Source organism: Komagataella phaffii, chromosome 4, assembly GCF_000027005.1.
Source record: "Komagataella phaffii GS115 chromosome 4, complete sequence".
NCBI classification, from domain to species: Eukaryota; Fungi; Ascomycota; class Pichiomycetes; order Pichiales; family Pichiaceae; genus Komagataella; species Komagataella phaffii.
In genome coordinates, this window is record NC_012966.1 from 1289111 (window position 1) to 1303001 (window position 13891).

Below are 13891 nucleotides of genomic sequence, written 5' to 3' on the forward strand. Positions count from 1 at the left end.
TTACACGTCTTCCAGACCCAGTTTTATTATACCTTTTGCTTATGTAATATTATTTAGCGGAATAAAATTTACGAAAAAAAAAAATTATAGTTCTGTTACTTAGTGAAGTCCCCTACGCAATGGCCAAGAGATCAAACAAGCAAAGTAGATCCAAGACCAATAGAAGGATTCAGGATGCCTTGCAGATAGCTGAGAAATCAGAAAGGTATCAGAAGAGTTCAAGGAACCAGGGTTCTGACGACTCTGATACCGATGGTGCCATCATGAACGCGAAGAGGTATGTTCAAGGAGACTATGGAGACGATAACGAAGAGTTCGTCGACGAGGAGATTGACTCTGATGAGGCATTTGGTCCAGATGATGATTTTGAAACTTTTAAATCCAAGGGCACAGACAAAACAACAGCAAAAGGCAAAGGAAGAGGGAAGCCCTCCCATTTGGAAGACGAAGATGAGGTCGACGAAGAAGAAGACAGCGAAGATGAGGAGGGACTTGTTACTCTTTCTCAAGCTTGGGATATGGATGATTCCGAAAAGAGGAAGGCAAATTTTGCCAAAAGCACTCAACAGTTGATATTGAACGACAACATTGATTCTGCTGAATCTAGCTCAGAAGCTGATTCCTCGTCCGAAGAAGAGGAAGAAGAGGACCCGTTTGCAGAAATGGAATCATATGATGAAGACGAAGTTGAGTTAAACACAGTTGTTAAAGATTTGGATGATGCCGACAAGAATAAGAACAGAGTTTTGATTAATCCTAAAGACGAGGAAGATGAATATAAGGTACCCACCACAGGCCACAAGCTATCTCTTAAACAGATGTTGGAGGCAACTGGGGATTCCAGTATTTCCCAAGATAACTTTTTACTTAGAAGGAAGCTTGTTGACGGCAGCGAGTCCGCTACTATGGCTGTACCGTTACCCAAGAGACTACAACAAAGAAAAGAGAGAGAAGCCGCGTACGAGCTCTCTAAAGCTGAGGCTGACAAGTGGCAAGATACTGTGAAGTCATTAAGAGAAGCAGAGCATTTGGTATTTCCTCTTCAACCACAGAAGGATTCTGACGAAGAACTAGAAGAGCCAGAAGCTAAGGAACTGAAACCTCTGACCAAACTGGAAACCGCTGTTAACGAAGTATTGAAAGCCTCTTCATTACTTGATGACAAGAAGGAATCTACTTTTGAAGAAATGGCCACCGCCAAAATGAACCCCGCTGACCTTCGTCGTAGGCAAAACGAATTGCGAATGATGCGAGAGTTGATGTTTCGAGAGGAACGTAAGGCTAAGAGAATAAAGAAGATTAAATCTAAGACTTATCACAAGATTAAAAAGAAGGAACGTCTCAGAACTGAGCAACTTGTTGAAGGTGATGAATCTGATGAGGAGGAACACGATTCCAAGAGGGCCCTTGAAAGAATGTCCTTGAAACACAAAACAAATGGACAATGGGCTAAATCTATAATCAAAAGTGGAATGTCAAAGGATAAATCTGTTAGAGATGAGCTTGAAGAGACTTTGAGACAAGGAGAACGTTTAAGAGCCAAGATCCAGGGAGATGAGGATTACAGCGATGCTCGCAGTATTTCAGATTTGGAATCAGATGGAGAGGAATCTGATCCTGAGCTTAGATCTAAGATCGGTAAGGGAGTGATGAACATGGATTTTATGAAGAAAGCTGAAGCCAAACAGAAAGCAGCAAACAAAGAAGAATTAGAAAGATTGAGGAGATTCCAAGAATACGGCCAAGAAGACGATCTTGATGAATTCCGCAACGAGTCCACCTCTGCAAACGTTGTATTAAACACAGGGAGACGAGTCTACACTCCAGGTGCTGCTCTTGAGCACAAAGAGATCGAAGAGGAAAATGTGAAGGTATTGGAAGAACACGAAATCGACAACGCAAAAAGCTTAACCAACAAATTGAGTAAAACGGTACATCGTGAAAAATCAAAAAATGCTGAAGATGCAGTCAAAGAGTCCGAATCTCAGAATGAGAAGCAACCTGAAGAAGAGAATGATAGCACTGTTAATCCTTGGCTGACGATCACTACTAATGGTAGCACTCACAAATCCAAGAAGGTAAGAGTAATTGACAAAGACTCATCAAAATCAGAAAAAGCAGCAGCCAAATTGACCAAGACAAAGAAAAGAAGTAACGCACATTTAGAAGAAGACGGGCCGATAGTTGATATGAACGAACGACTGAAGATTGTGGATCCCTATGGTTCTGATGAGGATGACGAAGATGGGTCTAACGTCCGAATGTTCAAACAGACAGAACTTATTCGTGAAGCTTTTGCCGGAGACGATGTGATAGATGAATTTCAAAAGGAAAAAGAGGCTATCATAAAGGCTGATGGTGACAAAGAGGTAGATTTGACTCTACCCGGATGGGGGGATTGGGCCGGATCAGATATCAAGAAAAAGAGACGGCGAAAGACGGTCAAGGTTGCCGGCGTTGTTTCGGAAGAAAGACGAAAGGACAGGCAATTAAACAGTGTCATTATCAACGAGAAGGTTAATAAAAAGAATCTGAAGTATAGGACTGACAAAGTTCCATACCCCTTCGAGACCATGGCTCAGTATGAACAGTCGCTCCGTACACCATTGGGACAGGAATGGATCACTAGAACAACTCACCAAGAACTCATCACTCCCCGTGTGATTGTCAACCATGGTGCTGTCGTTGATCCTTTAGATGCACCTTTCAAGTAAGACTAGCTACATAACTATTGAAATTTCAACCAGTAAAATCCCTACACCACGTGGTCTTCCATCCGCACCCTTCGAAAAATTTAAGTTATGTACGCAGGAAGCCAGTAAGAGTATATACCTATACGTTTCAAAGGTTTGCACCTGTTATAAACAAGAGAGGGCTTTTGGAGCAGTTTTCCAGCAACAATCTGAATTGTCAGACACTTGACTTTTTAAACATCACAGTTGAGAAAGGTTGCCCGAAAGTATCATAACCAAAACTATAGCCGTTAAAACATTGATTACGGCAGATAAAAGCTTTTTACTTCAACAACTCGGGCTGGTTACCGCAGATCTTTGTAGCATCATCTGATTTATGATGAGTGTTAGCTCTAATACTGTGCTAGATAGTAGCAAACCTGAGCAGTTGGATCCAGAGAAGTATACGAAAACAATCCCTCAGGTCAAGAAAGAAGGAGTCCATGATATCATACCGCCAGTGCAAGTTGACACGATCATTACCAAAGCGGGAAAAACTGTAGATAATGCGCATATAAAAACGGAAAAGTCAAAAGCAAAGGAAGGACAACCCATGTTGACACAAGAGAGTGCGCTTGGTAACCCCAAACCTTCGCCAACTAATGGTGATTCTGTGTCGAAAGTGTCAGCGTATGCGAGATTAGATTTTGAAAAGTCCATGTTCTATGTTCAAACTCTTCAGGTAGTTCTTGGTAGGAACCCAGATAGTAACCATCATACAGTTGACGTTGATCTGGGAAATATCAAATCGGTGTCCAGGAGACATGCGATCATTCACTATAACTTTGCAGCGCAAAGGTTTGAACTATCAGTCTTGGGGAGAAATGGGGCATTTATAAATGATACATTTGTTGAGTCAGGAATCACCTTACCTCTTTCCCATGGTACCAAAATTCAAATCGGTACCATTGAGTTTCGTTTTTTGCTTCCTAGTTCAAAGTCAAGAGAGCGCAGCAAATCGCCATCAAAACAAATTAATCCCGTAGATGCTGTTCAATTAAAGACTAATCTCTACAAGAACAGCTCCAAAGCATTGCATAACAGTAGGGGAAATTTGTCCTCCCTATCCGAAACTGAGAAAGACGTTTCCAAGTCAGATGACGATGTCAAACTAGACGAAAGGCGAAAACTTTCTTCCAACGTTTTATCGACAGCCACTCCTGTTGGGTCTTCAAGTAGCTCTACTCCAAAGGCATTAAATCTTTCGGTTTCAAACCCCAATGATTTTGATGTCAATGCCCCAACGCGTTCTGGAATTTCCATTGCACAACAGGTTACAGAAGCATTACAAACAGCAGCAGTCAATCCCCAATCATATCCCCCACCCATTAATCAGCCACTGGATGCAGTAGCATTAGCCAATCTAAAGAAAAAGGAACCTCGCAAGAAACAACCTAAACAGCCAAAAAAAGTTTACACTTTGGAAGAGATCCCACCAGAATACCGGACCAAACCTGCATGCTCGTATTCAACTTTGATCGCCACATGCCTTCGTGCTAGAAGCACAGAGAAAGGTATGTCTCTTTCCGAAATTTACAAAGCTATTCAGGAGATCTATCCCTACTATAAGTACTGTCCAGATGGATGGCAGAGTTCTGTTAGACATAATCTTTCTTTGAATAAGCTCTTCAAAAAAGTTTCCAAGGAAGGAAAAGGCTGGTTGTGGGGGTTGGATGAGGAGTACTGTGCCGAAAAGGAAAAAGTCAAGAAAAAGCAGGTAGCAGCGGCTGCTGCAAAGGTCAAATCCCAACAAGATAGAATTCAACAGCAACAACAACAACATATGCAGCAATTACAGAACTTGCAACAAAAGTACAGTGGATCAGGAAGTCTACCTGGTAACTCTCCAGGATCGGCAATTGCTTCTCCAGATATAACAAGAAGCATTGTCCAGAAAGCTGCAGTCGGAATCAGTGATTCGCCTTCACCAACTCCTGCTACTCCCTCCAGTTCTAATAATATTCAAGCACAACTGGCAGCCAACAGAAGTAATCCCAATATTCGACCTGGGCAAAAACCTAATCAGTTGTCAAGTGACACAATGAAGGCCCTAGGATATCTCCAGCAGGAATTAATAAAGTTGACAAAGGATAGAAAGATGACCGATAAGGCTACTACTACGACGATTCTAACCCAGGCATTAGCGATGACAATTGCGCAAGTGAACCAAGCGGCGAAGAATGCAGGAATCCCAGGAAATCCCCTGGCTTCCTTAATCGAACGTAATCCTCAGCATGTCACAAAGATTCTAACCGCAGCATTGAATGCTGCAACACTTCAAGTAACAAAAGTCAAGCCACCCAACGCTACTAATGTTGGAACCAGCAGCAAAGCTCTTGGAACCCCGAAACCCCCGCAGGCTTCGGTTGTTACGCAACCTAGTCAAGCACGCGTTCAAACCCCTACACAACCACCATTCAAAGCGCCTCATGTGACTTCCAAGCCTCCACCTGTTCAGGTGCCAGTGGCAACAAATATTTCTTTAAATCAGTTACCATCTCCGGCCGTAAAATCAGAAGCAAAGGATTCGGACCCCGTTGTTGGTGCTCCTAAAGATTCTCCATCGCAATCCAGCCCTTCACCTAAAAGTTCTGCATCAATGATAAAGAAGCCGAACTATTACGCAAAGGGGCAACCAGGGGCTTCAGCTGATACCATTAACAAGCTGAAAAGACCTGAGGGGTTTTCAAAACCAAATTCATTAATGAAACCTCAGAATAACCTGGGTCACCCAAGGCTACCTATGAGTTTCAACGCTCGTCCAGGGTTAGTTGAGTCAACACCTGCAACACCTGGAGTGAGTCCCCCAAAGCCTAGAGCACATCAACCTCAACCTTATAGTAAAGCACAGCCCTTAAAACCAGTAGGTTATGTGAATCGTGAAAAAGCATCAACCCAAGTGGATGCTAATTCGGTTCCAAAAGTTGACCAGCATACCGTTGACACATTGACAGACTCTTCATTCTTGGAGCTGCCACCAGAATTAAGTAATCCAGAGCTGGACAAAGTGCTGGAGTCATTTTCAGCTAGTCCTACTCCAGATCCAATTCAACCAAGAAAAACCGATCAAGTCGGAGATGTTGACTTTGATAAAGAATTAGATGTTATCCTATCAACACCAGCATCTGTAAATAATTCTAGACAGGCAACTCCTACCGCAGAAGTTCCAAATCTGAAAAGAGAGAGGACAGATAGTGACGAGCCTGAGGGTAATACCATAGCCAAAATGGCCAAATCAGAACAATAGACATAGTTAATTATTAATATACAAAGCAAGTGTTAATATCAAGCATCAACGTTGTTAAAGGAACCTTCAGAGGCTTTAACCTTCCAAAATGTGTCATCAAAGTCAAAGTTTCCGTGATAGACCCAACCACTTTCTGTAACATGGTAAAGATTGATGGAACCACCGGAGTATGCATCTCTGTGCTGGGCAGCCAGAATACTTCTCTTTCCTAGGTAAAGCGCGTCTTCAACGGATAGATCCCATTTGTAGTTGGAGTCCAATACACCGTAGGCAAATGTCTGACCTGATCCGACACAGAACATATCACCTTTCAGCCTTGATCCGTCAGAGTCTACGTAATAAATTGTTGGACCTTCTTTTTTGGTAAATCCGCAAACCATGGTACCCATGGACAAGCCCATGCCTTTATATTGGTAGACCAAATTTCCCAAGATTTTAGATGCAGCGGCGACGGAGATTCTCTCTTTCTCCCTAAGTTCATGCAAGCGGCATTGAGTACCTAGCCAGGTTTCCCAATACTGACAGTCAGCGGCACCACCAGCCATTGTTCCTAGCAGAAACGGATTGATTCTAATAACTTTGTTCACGGTCTGAGAAGCGATCCAGTCACCGGCAGTTGCTCTGGAATCCACGGCCACGATAATACCTTCCTTGAACCTAAAAGCTAGTGTGGTAGTTCCGTGTGCGATCTTGATCTTGCAATCAGGATTGGATGCGTCGTCTGTGTGAGCTCTTAAAAACTCTGTAGGCTGAGAAATAGGAGGAACTGTTATGGAAGGAGCCATCTTCAAATCGACTCCAGACTCAAAAAACTCATTATCATTATCTTGAAATGCTTCATGAGCAGGGTTTGTGTGTCGAAATTGTTGAGCAATGGAGTTCATAACGGCAATTCAATTGGTGATAAAAGAAGGATACGCCTTATGATTTGCCACTTGATGTTTCCAGTTTCGATAAGAGAAACCCAGATATCCCACACCCTCGATGGTTGTGATGCTCGGAGGTTAGAGTAAACTGCTCTGCGCGAAATTTTTCAAAATCAAAAAATGATGCTGGGGTGTAATTCTGGATCACGTGTGTATTAGTAGGGCTATATTCTGTACGTCTAGAAAGGTGAGGATTTCACGTGACAGTCTCTAGCAAATCGATCTTTGCCCTTCCCTCTCTGTGTCCCCAATTCCTCTATTGAGTGCGCGAAACACGACCTTTTCGGTGCTTCACTCTGTTGAAAAAAAAAAATTCAACATTCCTTCAGTTGAACTAACGTTACAGAATCAGATACACATAAGATGGTATGTATTTACACAGAAGCACCCAGACCTCCGTAAATCGGTTGCTTGAAAGACTCATGATTGAAAGACAAAAAAACTAACTTTTCAGGCTTCTAAAACTCAAAACCCTATGCGTGAGTTGCGCATTTCCAAGCTGGTCCTGAACATCAGTGTTGGTGAATCTGGTGACAGATTGACCAGAGCCTCCAAGGTTTTGGAACAACTTTCCGGTCAAACACCAGTCCACTCCAAGGCTAGATACACCGTTAGAACTTTCGGAATCAGAAGAAACGAGAAGATCGCTGTCCACGTTACCGTTAGAGGACCAAAGGCTGAGGAGATCTTAGAACGTGGTTTGAAGGTTAAGGAATACCAATTGAGAGAGAAGAACTTTTCTGAGACTGGTAACTTCGGTTTCGGTATTGAGGAGCACATCGATTTGGGTATAAAGTACGACCCATCCATTGGTATTTACGGTATGGACTTCTACGTTGTCATGGGTAGAGCCGGTGCCAGAGTTGCTAAGAGAAAGAGATGCAGAGCTAAGATTGGAAACAACCACAAGACCAACAAAGAGGACACTATCCAGTGGTTCAAGCAAAGATTCGATGCTGATGTCTTGGACAAATAGACTGTTCATAGTTGTATGATTGGTTATAGCGAAGGTGTGTTGTCTAGTAGTTGTATGTAAGCTTTACTAAAATTATATCACCTGTCTAGTGACGCTAATTCTATTCTGGCACATTCCACTCCGTAATCGACACTAGATTTGATGGACTCTTTCCATGATTTGTTGAGATGCTCGTTCAGAGGTCTAAAATCAACTTGTTGCCTCTTACGTGAGCTATTAATCCGGTCAACTAGCTTTCTTTTGTGTGCTATCGTTGTATTTAAACCTTCTTGTAGAATTTCTAACTGTGAATTGTTGATCAAATAAAGATTGCGAGTATTCTCTCGTAATAATTCCAGGGAACGATGATGAATCTCTGTATATGAGATCAGGGTATCTAACTGATCATTTGTTTTAGCTTCCTGGTATCTTGATTCGCTTATGCCGTTGAATGTGAATGTTATTTTATCTTGAAGACTATCAATTTCTTCTAAGATGCTTTGGATTGACGATGGAATTGAGGGAAACATTTGAGCAACCTTGGGATGTAAATTTTTCATAGATTTGAGCTCCAGAGATATCAAATCTTTAACCGTGTTCAGTTCCTCATCAGTTGGTTCATTATCGACATTAGACAGATAATCAAACGGCTCGTAATGTAATAATGGCATCAATATCGTCTGGTTGTTCAGCTAAATGTATAGTCCGTGAGATATAGGATATGGTGTAGGGGTGTATAATAAAATATCATGGGCAATTATAATTTCACTGGGTGGAAGAGAAGTATCTATTCAACTCATTCAGAGCTATACGTTTGAATCAACGTTGCATTTATCTTTCACAGGAGCTGAAACTTCTATAGTTTATAGCCATTGTTTAGAAACACTAGACATAAATAGGTGGCAACCTTCCAATCGTATAACTTGTGGGTTTGGCCGAGTGGTCTAAGGCGCTACATTTAGGAAGCATTGAATCCTGTAGTATCTTCGGATGCGCGAGTTCGAATCTCGTGACCCACATCATTTTTTTCATCTAATTTAAAGATGAATAGCGTTACTACCTGCTAAATCTTACGTCAAGAATCGTGACTTGAACATATCGTTTTAGTCCCAGATCTAGTCGACTCGCTTTGACTTCTAACTTCGTTACTAACCGTCGTCGAATTCTTCCGGATTGCCGGGGTGTTTACATCTCCGATCGGTATTGGTCTTCTGCGCACTAAAATCTTCCCCGAAAAACTGACTTTTACCCCAAAACACCCCTGATGGATAGCGATGTTATTACACGTACAAGGAGGTTCCTTCAACAGGATGTTGTTCTTTCTTTCCTTTCTGGAGGCATAGCTGGTGCGTTTTCCCGAACATGTGTCTCGCCAATGGAAAGGGTGAAAGTTTTGTATCAGGTCCAAGGAGTTGATACTAAATCGTATAAAGGGGGAGTATTGAAAAGTATACTTCAAATATGGAAAGAAGAAGGGTATAGAGGGCTTTTCAGGGGAAATGGAATAAATTGTTTGAGAATTTTTCCTTACTCATCTGTTCAGTATGCCACCTATCAGGAGATCAAACCATACTTATTAGAGCCAGGTCAGCCAGAATTGACCACTGGAGCCAAATTTTTCGCAGGAAACATTGCAGGACTGGCATCCGTTACGGCGACTTATCCCCTGGATTTAGTCAAGACCCGACTCTCCATACAAACGGCTTCCTTGGGAAACCTGAAATCTAAGCTCCACGGACGAACGAAACGGCCACCAGGAATGTACCAGTCTATCAAGCACATTTACTTAAATGAAGGTGGAGTAAGATCGCTATACAGAGGATTTGTGCCCACATCTATTGGTGTTGCTCCGTATGTCGCTCTCAACTTTACAATCTACGAAGGATTAAAAGAGTTGTTACCAGGGTCATACCAAGTACATCATCCTGTAGTTAAACTCACGCTAGGAGCTCTCTCCGGAGGAATCGCTCAAACAATAACATACCCTTTTGATTTACTTCGACGTCGATTCCAAGTGCTCACTTTAGGTACAGGCGAAATGGGATTCCAGTACAATTCCACTGGACATGCCCTCAAGACTATTGTTGCCCAAGAGGGGTACAAAGGATTATACAAAGGATGGGTCGCCAATATGTGGAAAATTATGCCATCAATGGCTGTTCAGTGGGCTACTTATGATCTGATCAAGGAGTTCATCACTGGGCTATAATAGGAGACGAAACAACAATAGAACATCCAGCATCCATCACCCTCATGCACCATCAGAGCTAGAGTATCGGTGCGCGAAATCCTCCATCAGCCAATAACTCTCTCCCTTTTCTCACACCATCTCTTCATAACTATAGTTACATAAATTTATCAATTCTAATGAGACCTACACAGATTAACTTTGCTGCTGCAGTAAGTAGAATTCAGAGAAATGAGTTATGACAGAGTTTCTGTTTTAGTGGCTCCATTTACTAACAATTTTCTCCTTTGCAGAAGAAGACCAGCTTCATCAGAAATATCCCAGTTGAGTTAACACCACTGTTTATCGCCACTGGAGTTGCTTGTTGTTCCGCCGTTTATTTCACTACCAAGAAGTTAAGAACCGACAGAACTCTTCGTTTAGGTCGTAAAAACCCAGAGTTCAACGAAAAGTTCGAAGAGGCTGTCAGCAAGAACGAGTAATTCTATCATATACCTTGATAATTATTCCTTAACATATTTTATTCTATTAAGATTGCTTCTTTTTGAGATTGGTAAAATAATCAGTGACGTCGTCAACGTCGTCTAAGAGCTTTACAAATTTGTCATAGGATTTCTGGTGATCCTCATTTGTGATTTCGACCAAAGTGTCTTCGTTGGGCTTATAACCAATAGAAACTTGGTCAATTTTGTACATGGATTTTAACTCTTTGGCGAGTCGTCCCGTATCTTGGGGATCTGTCACAACTTCTACGAGTCGATCATTCTCTTCGTCCTCTATAATGTCTTGAGCACCCAGATCGACGCATTTTTCAAATACGTGATCGATGCTATCTTCTCCCTTATCAATGACTATAGAACCTTTCTTCTCAAATAAATAAGCTGTTGGAGTCAAATTGGATCCAAATTTGGTGAAGCAGGCTTTGACAAGACCTACTGTTCTAGACTTGTTGTCCGTCAACGCCTGGACAATAACTGAAACTCCTCCAGGTGCAATACCTTCATATGTACATTGTTCCACGTTATTCTTGTCCCCTAGCTCTCCAGTTCCTCTCTTGATGGCATTCTCAATTACTTTTTTGGTTACGTTCTGCACTTTGGCCTTTTCCAGAGCGGTGGCCAATGCTGGGTTCCCTACAACATCAGCTCCACCCATTTTAACAGCGACAGTGATTTGTTGAGACATACGGAATGATATTCTGTTCTTTTCCAGGTCATTTTTAGCCTTGTCATGTTTAATATTGGCCCACTTACTGTGACCTGCCAGGGCCTTTTTAGTAGTGCATATTCCTCTTCGAAGTATCATGGTATGTGACAACAGCATCGTTGATGAGCAGTACTTTGGAGATTAAGATCTGATATCTACCTCTGCGTCCTTCTAGCCTTAAATGTCCTCCTCCCAACAGCAAATTTTCATCCTTCGCGACGAGTGCCCCCAAACCTGTCACCAAAGTTAACATATCTGACCGCGCACCTTCTGGCTGCTCTCTTTGACAACTACCACCAATGTCGATAGACGCAAATAAGAATAGGACACTCATTGGAGTCATTGGAGATGAAGACACAGTTACCGGTATGCTGCTGGCGGGTGTTGGTCAAGTTACTTCTGAGCCGGGAAAGGAGAAGAATTTTTTGGTAGTGGAACCAAGAACCTCAGATGATCAAATTGAAGAGGTCTTTGATCAGTATACTGAAAAGCGAGATGATATTGCCATATTACTCATTAACCAACACATTGCCGAAAGAATAAGATTCAAGGTAGATACATTCACTAAGGCATTTCCAGCTATATTGGAGATTCCCTCAAAGGACCATCCATATGACCCTGAGAAGGACTCAGTGCTGAGAAGAGTACGCAGACTCTTTGGAGAATAATCGAAAAAACCATTACTGATGCAGTATTTTTTAGTAATCTACACTCTACTTTAGAATATATGTTATCATTTCTTGCCCTTCTTCTTCTTCTTCTTGGAACCTTTCTTTGAGTTAGGTTGTAAACCTACCAGCGCTGGGCTTGACTGGGCATGTGAAACATCGTCCTCCTGCTCTTCCGTTTCCGAGTTTAGATCCCCAGCAGGGACTTCTGGAGCTTCATTGGATTCTAATCCTTTCGTGGCATCAATTTCTTGGTTCAGATCTTCATCAGGGCGATTCAAATCAACTGGTGGTTCGATCGTCGGCACCTCGGTAGGGGTTTCTTGGATATCTGGTTCTTCAATGGGTTGATTGTTGGCAGTTGGCTCCTCAACGGTTGGCTCTTCAGCCACTTGCCCCACAACACTTTCGGTCTTAGTATTGGGATCATCGATAGATGCATTACTCAATGTTTGATCAAGTACTGGTTCTTCAATCGTGGGATCAGTCACCACAACCTTTTCATACACTGGCTCCTCAATCGTAGGATCGATGGCTGTAGGCTCTTGAACCACTGAAATTTCAGTTATATTTTCAGTTGGGGTCTTAGATGGTTCTCCAGTTGACTCTTCATTCTTCGATTCCTCACTTTTCTGCTCTTCAATCACTGGCTCCTCAATGGTTGGTTCCACAATAGTTGTTTCTTCAACCTCTGGCGCTACAACAACCTTTTCCACAATTGTTGGTGCTTCAATTTTTGGTTCTTCAAGTTTAGGCTCTTCGATGGTTGGTGCTTCAATTTTTGGCTCCTCGATGGTTGGTGCGTCAATTATTGGTTCTTCAATCGTTGGCACCTCAATCGTTGGCACCTCAATCTTTGGCTCTTCAATCTTTGGCTCTTCAATGGTTGGTGTTTCAATCTTTGGCGCTTCGATGGTTGGTGCTTCAAGGTTTGGCTCATCAGTTTTGGACTCCACAATAGTTGGATCCTCGACCTTAGAATTGTCAGCAGTTTTTTGCTCAGATGTTTCACCAGCTATAGGTGCTTCAGATTTTGGAGTTTGATGTTCAGTTTTACTCCAATAGTTCTTCTGAGTCCATGCAGAAGTATCTTCAGCATTTACATAGAAGTTTCTCACACCAATAATACGTCTTTCCAACTCACAAGCTTTAATCCATTCAGGTCTAACGACAGGTATAATCATTTTTTCAGCCTTCTCCCATTCCGGTCCAACACTCTTTGTGCAGATAAAATGCGTGGTATCGACTTTAACTTCTCTCTGCATTGGTCGTGCTCCAACCTTACGAAGACTCTCTTCAATATCCTCAATTGTAAACGCATCGTTGGGTTCAATCTCACCAACACAAACTGTAATTCCACTTAAATCAGTCATCTTGTGTGTTCTCAATTGAACATTGTTGGATGTGTAAACACCAGCTGTGGTAGTCAGTCGTAATTGGAACTCATATGGAGTATCAATGGGTAATCCTGACAATTTTGTATTAGTGTTAACTAGTGGATTTGGGATCTGACCTAACCGTTCGCCATTTTTGTATAAAGTCAATGATTTGATGGAAGATGTACCTAATTCTAGTGGGTCCCATTCCAACACACAACTAGTTTGGGTAACATTGAGAACTCTGAGAACTGGTGCTTGAGGTGTGTTCTTGCCAAAAAGGTCGTAAATCTCTTCCTGAACTTGTTCAAATTGTTCCTTCTCTTTTTGTTCCTCCTCTAAATTCCGATCACAAGTGATTCTAACTATAGATCCCGCGGTGATACCATCTGGTAAAAGAATCGTGGGAAACTCAATTAAGTGATGATCTTTTGTCAGAAGCAACGCCAAGGAAGCGTCTAGCTTTCCAACCGTCAATGAGACTTGTACCATTGTAACGTGATCTAAGTAAAGGAGGACCGGGTTGCGAAAAGCTTCTAGTTGTAGTCTGTCAAGTTGAACGAACGTAACCTGTTAATTAATTTGGATGGATC

At 42.1% G+C, this 13891-nt stretch overlaps 10 protein-coding genes across 10 annotated transcripts; 6 read left to right on the forward strand and 4 right to left on the reverse strand.

Moving 5' to 3' along the window:
• Positions 1-119: 119 nt before the first annotated feature.
• Positions 120-2714, forward strand: PAS_chr4_0667 (Nucleolar protein, component of the small subunit (SSU) processome containing the U3 snoRNA; the record flags this gene model as incomplete). The annotated part of the gene is made up of 1 exon (XM_002494059.1): positions 120-2714. One exon carries the CDS (start codon positions 120-122, stop codon positions 2712-2714), a length of 2595 nt encoding a protein of 864 aa, XP_002494104.1.
• Positions 2715-3069: 355 nt separating this feature from the next.
• Positions 3070-5979, forward strand: PAS_chr4_0980 (uncharacterized protein; the record flags this gene model as incomplete). The annotated part of the gene is made up of 1 exon (XM_002494060.1): positions 3070-5979. The coding sequence occupies one exon, from the start codon at positions 3070-3072 to the stop codon at positions 5977-5979; it is 2910 nt and encodes a 969-aa protein (XP_002494105.1).
• Positions 5980-6017: 38 nt separating this feature from the next.
• Positions 6018-6863, reverse strand: PAS_chr4_0668 (Beta 5 subunit of the 20S proteasome, responsible for the chymotryptic activity of the proteasome; the record flags this gene model as incomplete). Its single annotated transcript, XM_002494061.1, has 1 exon — positions 6018-6863. The coding sequence occupies one exon, from the start codon at positions 6861-6863 to the stop codon at positions 6018-6020; it is 846 nt and encodes a 281-aa protein (XP_002494106.1).
• A 405-nt stretch (positions 6864-7268) lies between these two features.
• On the forward strand, positions 7269-7881 carry PAS_chr4_0669 (60S ribosomal protein L11; the record flags this gene model as incomplete). Its single annotated transcript, XM_002494062.1, has 2 exons — positions 7269-7271; positions 7360-7881. The coding sequence occupies 2 exons, from the start codon at positions 7269-7271 to the stop codon at positions 7879-7881; spliced, it is 525 nt and encodes a 174-aa protein (XP_002494107.1).
• Positions 7882-7958: 77 nt separating this feature from the next.
• On the reverse strand, positions 7959-8531 carry PAS_chr4_0670 (Hypothetical protein; the record flags this gene model as incomplete). The annotated part of the gene is made up of 1 exon (XM_002494063.1): positions 7959-8531. The coding sequence occupies one exon, from the start codon at positions 8529-8531 to the stop codon at positions 7959-7961; it is 573 nt and encodes a 190-aa protein (XP_002494108.1).
• Positions 8532-9124: 593 nt separating this feature from the next.
• On the forward strand, positions 9125-10069 carry PAS_chr4_0671 (Putative transporter, member of the mitochondrial carrier family; the record flags this gene model as incomplete). Its single annotated transcript, XM_002494064.1, has 1 exon — positions 9125-10069. The coding sequence occupies one exon, from the start codon at positions 9125-9127 to the stop codon at positions 10067-10069; it is 945 nt and encodes a 314-aa protein (XP_002494109.1).
• A 158-nt stretch (positions 10070-10227) lies between these two features.
• On the forward strand, positions 10228-10530 carry PAS_chr4_0672 (Hypothetical protein; the record flags this gene model as incomplete). Its single annotated transcript, XM_002494065.1, has 2 exons — positions 10228-10260; positions 10342-10530. 2 exons carry the CDS (start codon positions 10228-10230, stop codon positions 10528-10530), a joined length of 222 nt encoding a protein of 73 aa, XP_002494110.1.
• Positions 10531-10576: 46 nt separating this feature from the next.
• Positions 10577-11371, reverse strand: PAS_chr4_0673 (uncharacterized protein; the record flags this gene model as incomplete). Its single annotated transcript, XM_002494066.1, has 1 exon — positions 10577-11371. The coding sequence occupies one exon, from the start codon at positions 11369-11371 to the stop codon at positions 10577-10579; it is 795 nt and encodes a 264-aa protein (XP_002494111.1).
• A 182-nt stretch (positions 11372-11553) lies between these two features.
• PAS_chr4_0674 (Subunit F of the eight-subunit V1 peripheral membrane domain of vacuolar H+-ATPase (V-ATPase)) lies at positions 11554-11922 on the forward strand (the record flags this gene model as incomplete). The annotated part of the gene is made up of 1 exon (XM_002494067.1): positions 11554-11922. The coding sequence occupies one exon, from the start codon at positions 11554-11556 to the stop codon at positions 11920-11922; it is 369 nt and encodes a 122-aa protein (XP_002494112.1).
• A 65-nt stretch (positions 11923-11987) lies between these two features.
• PAS_chr4_0675 (Component of the exomer complex, which also contains Csh6p, Bch1p, Bch2p, and Bud7p) lies at positions 11988-13790 on the reverse strand (the record flags this gene model as incomplete). Its single annotated transcript, XM_002494068.1, has 1 exon — positions 11988-13790. One exon carries the CDS (start codon positions 13788-13790, stop codon positions 11988-11990), a length of 1803 nt encoding a protein of 600 aa, XP_002494113.1.
• Between the last annotated feature and the right edge of the window lie 101 nt (positions 13791-13891).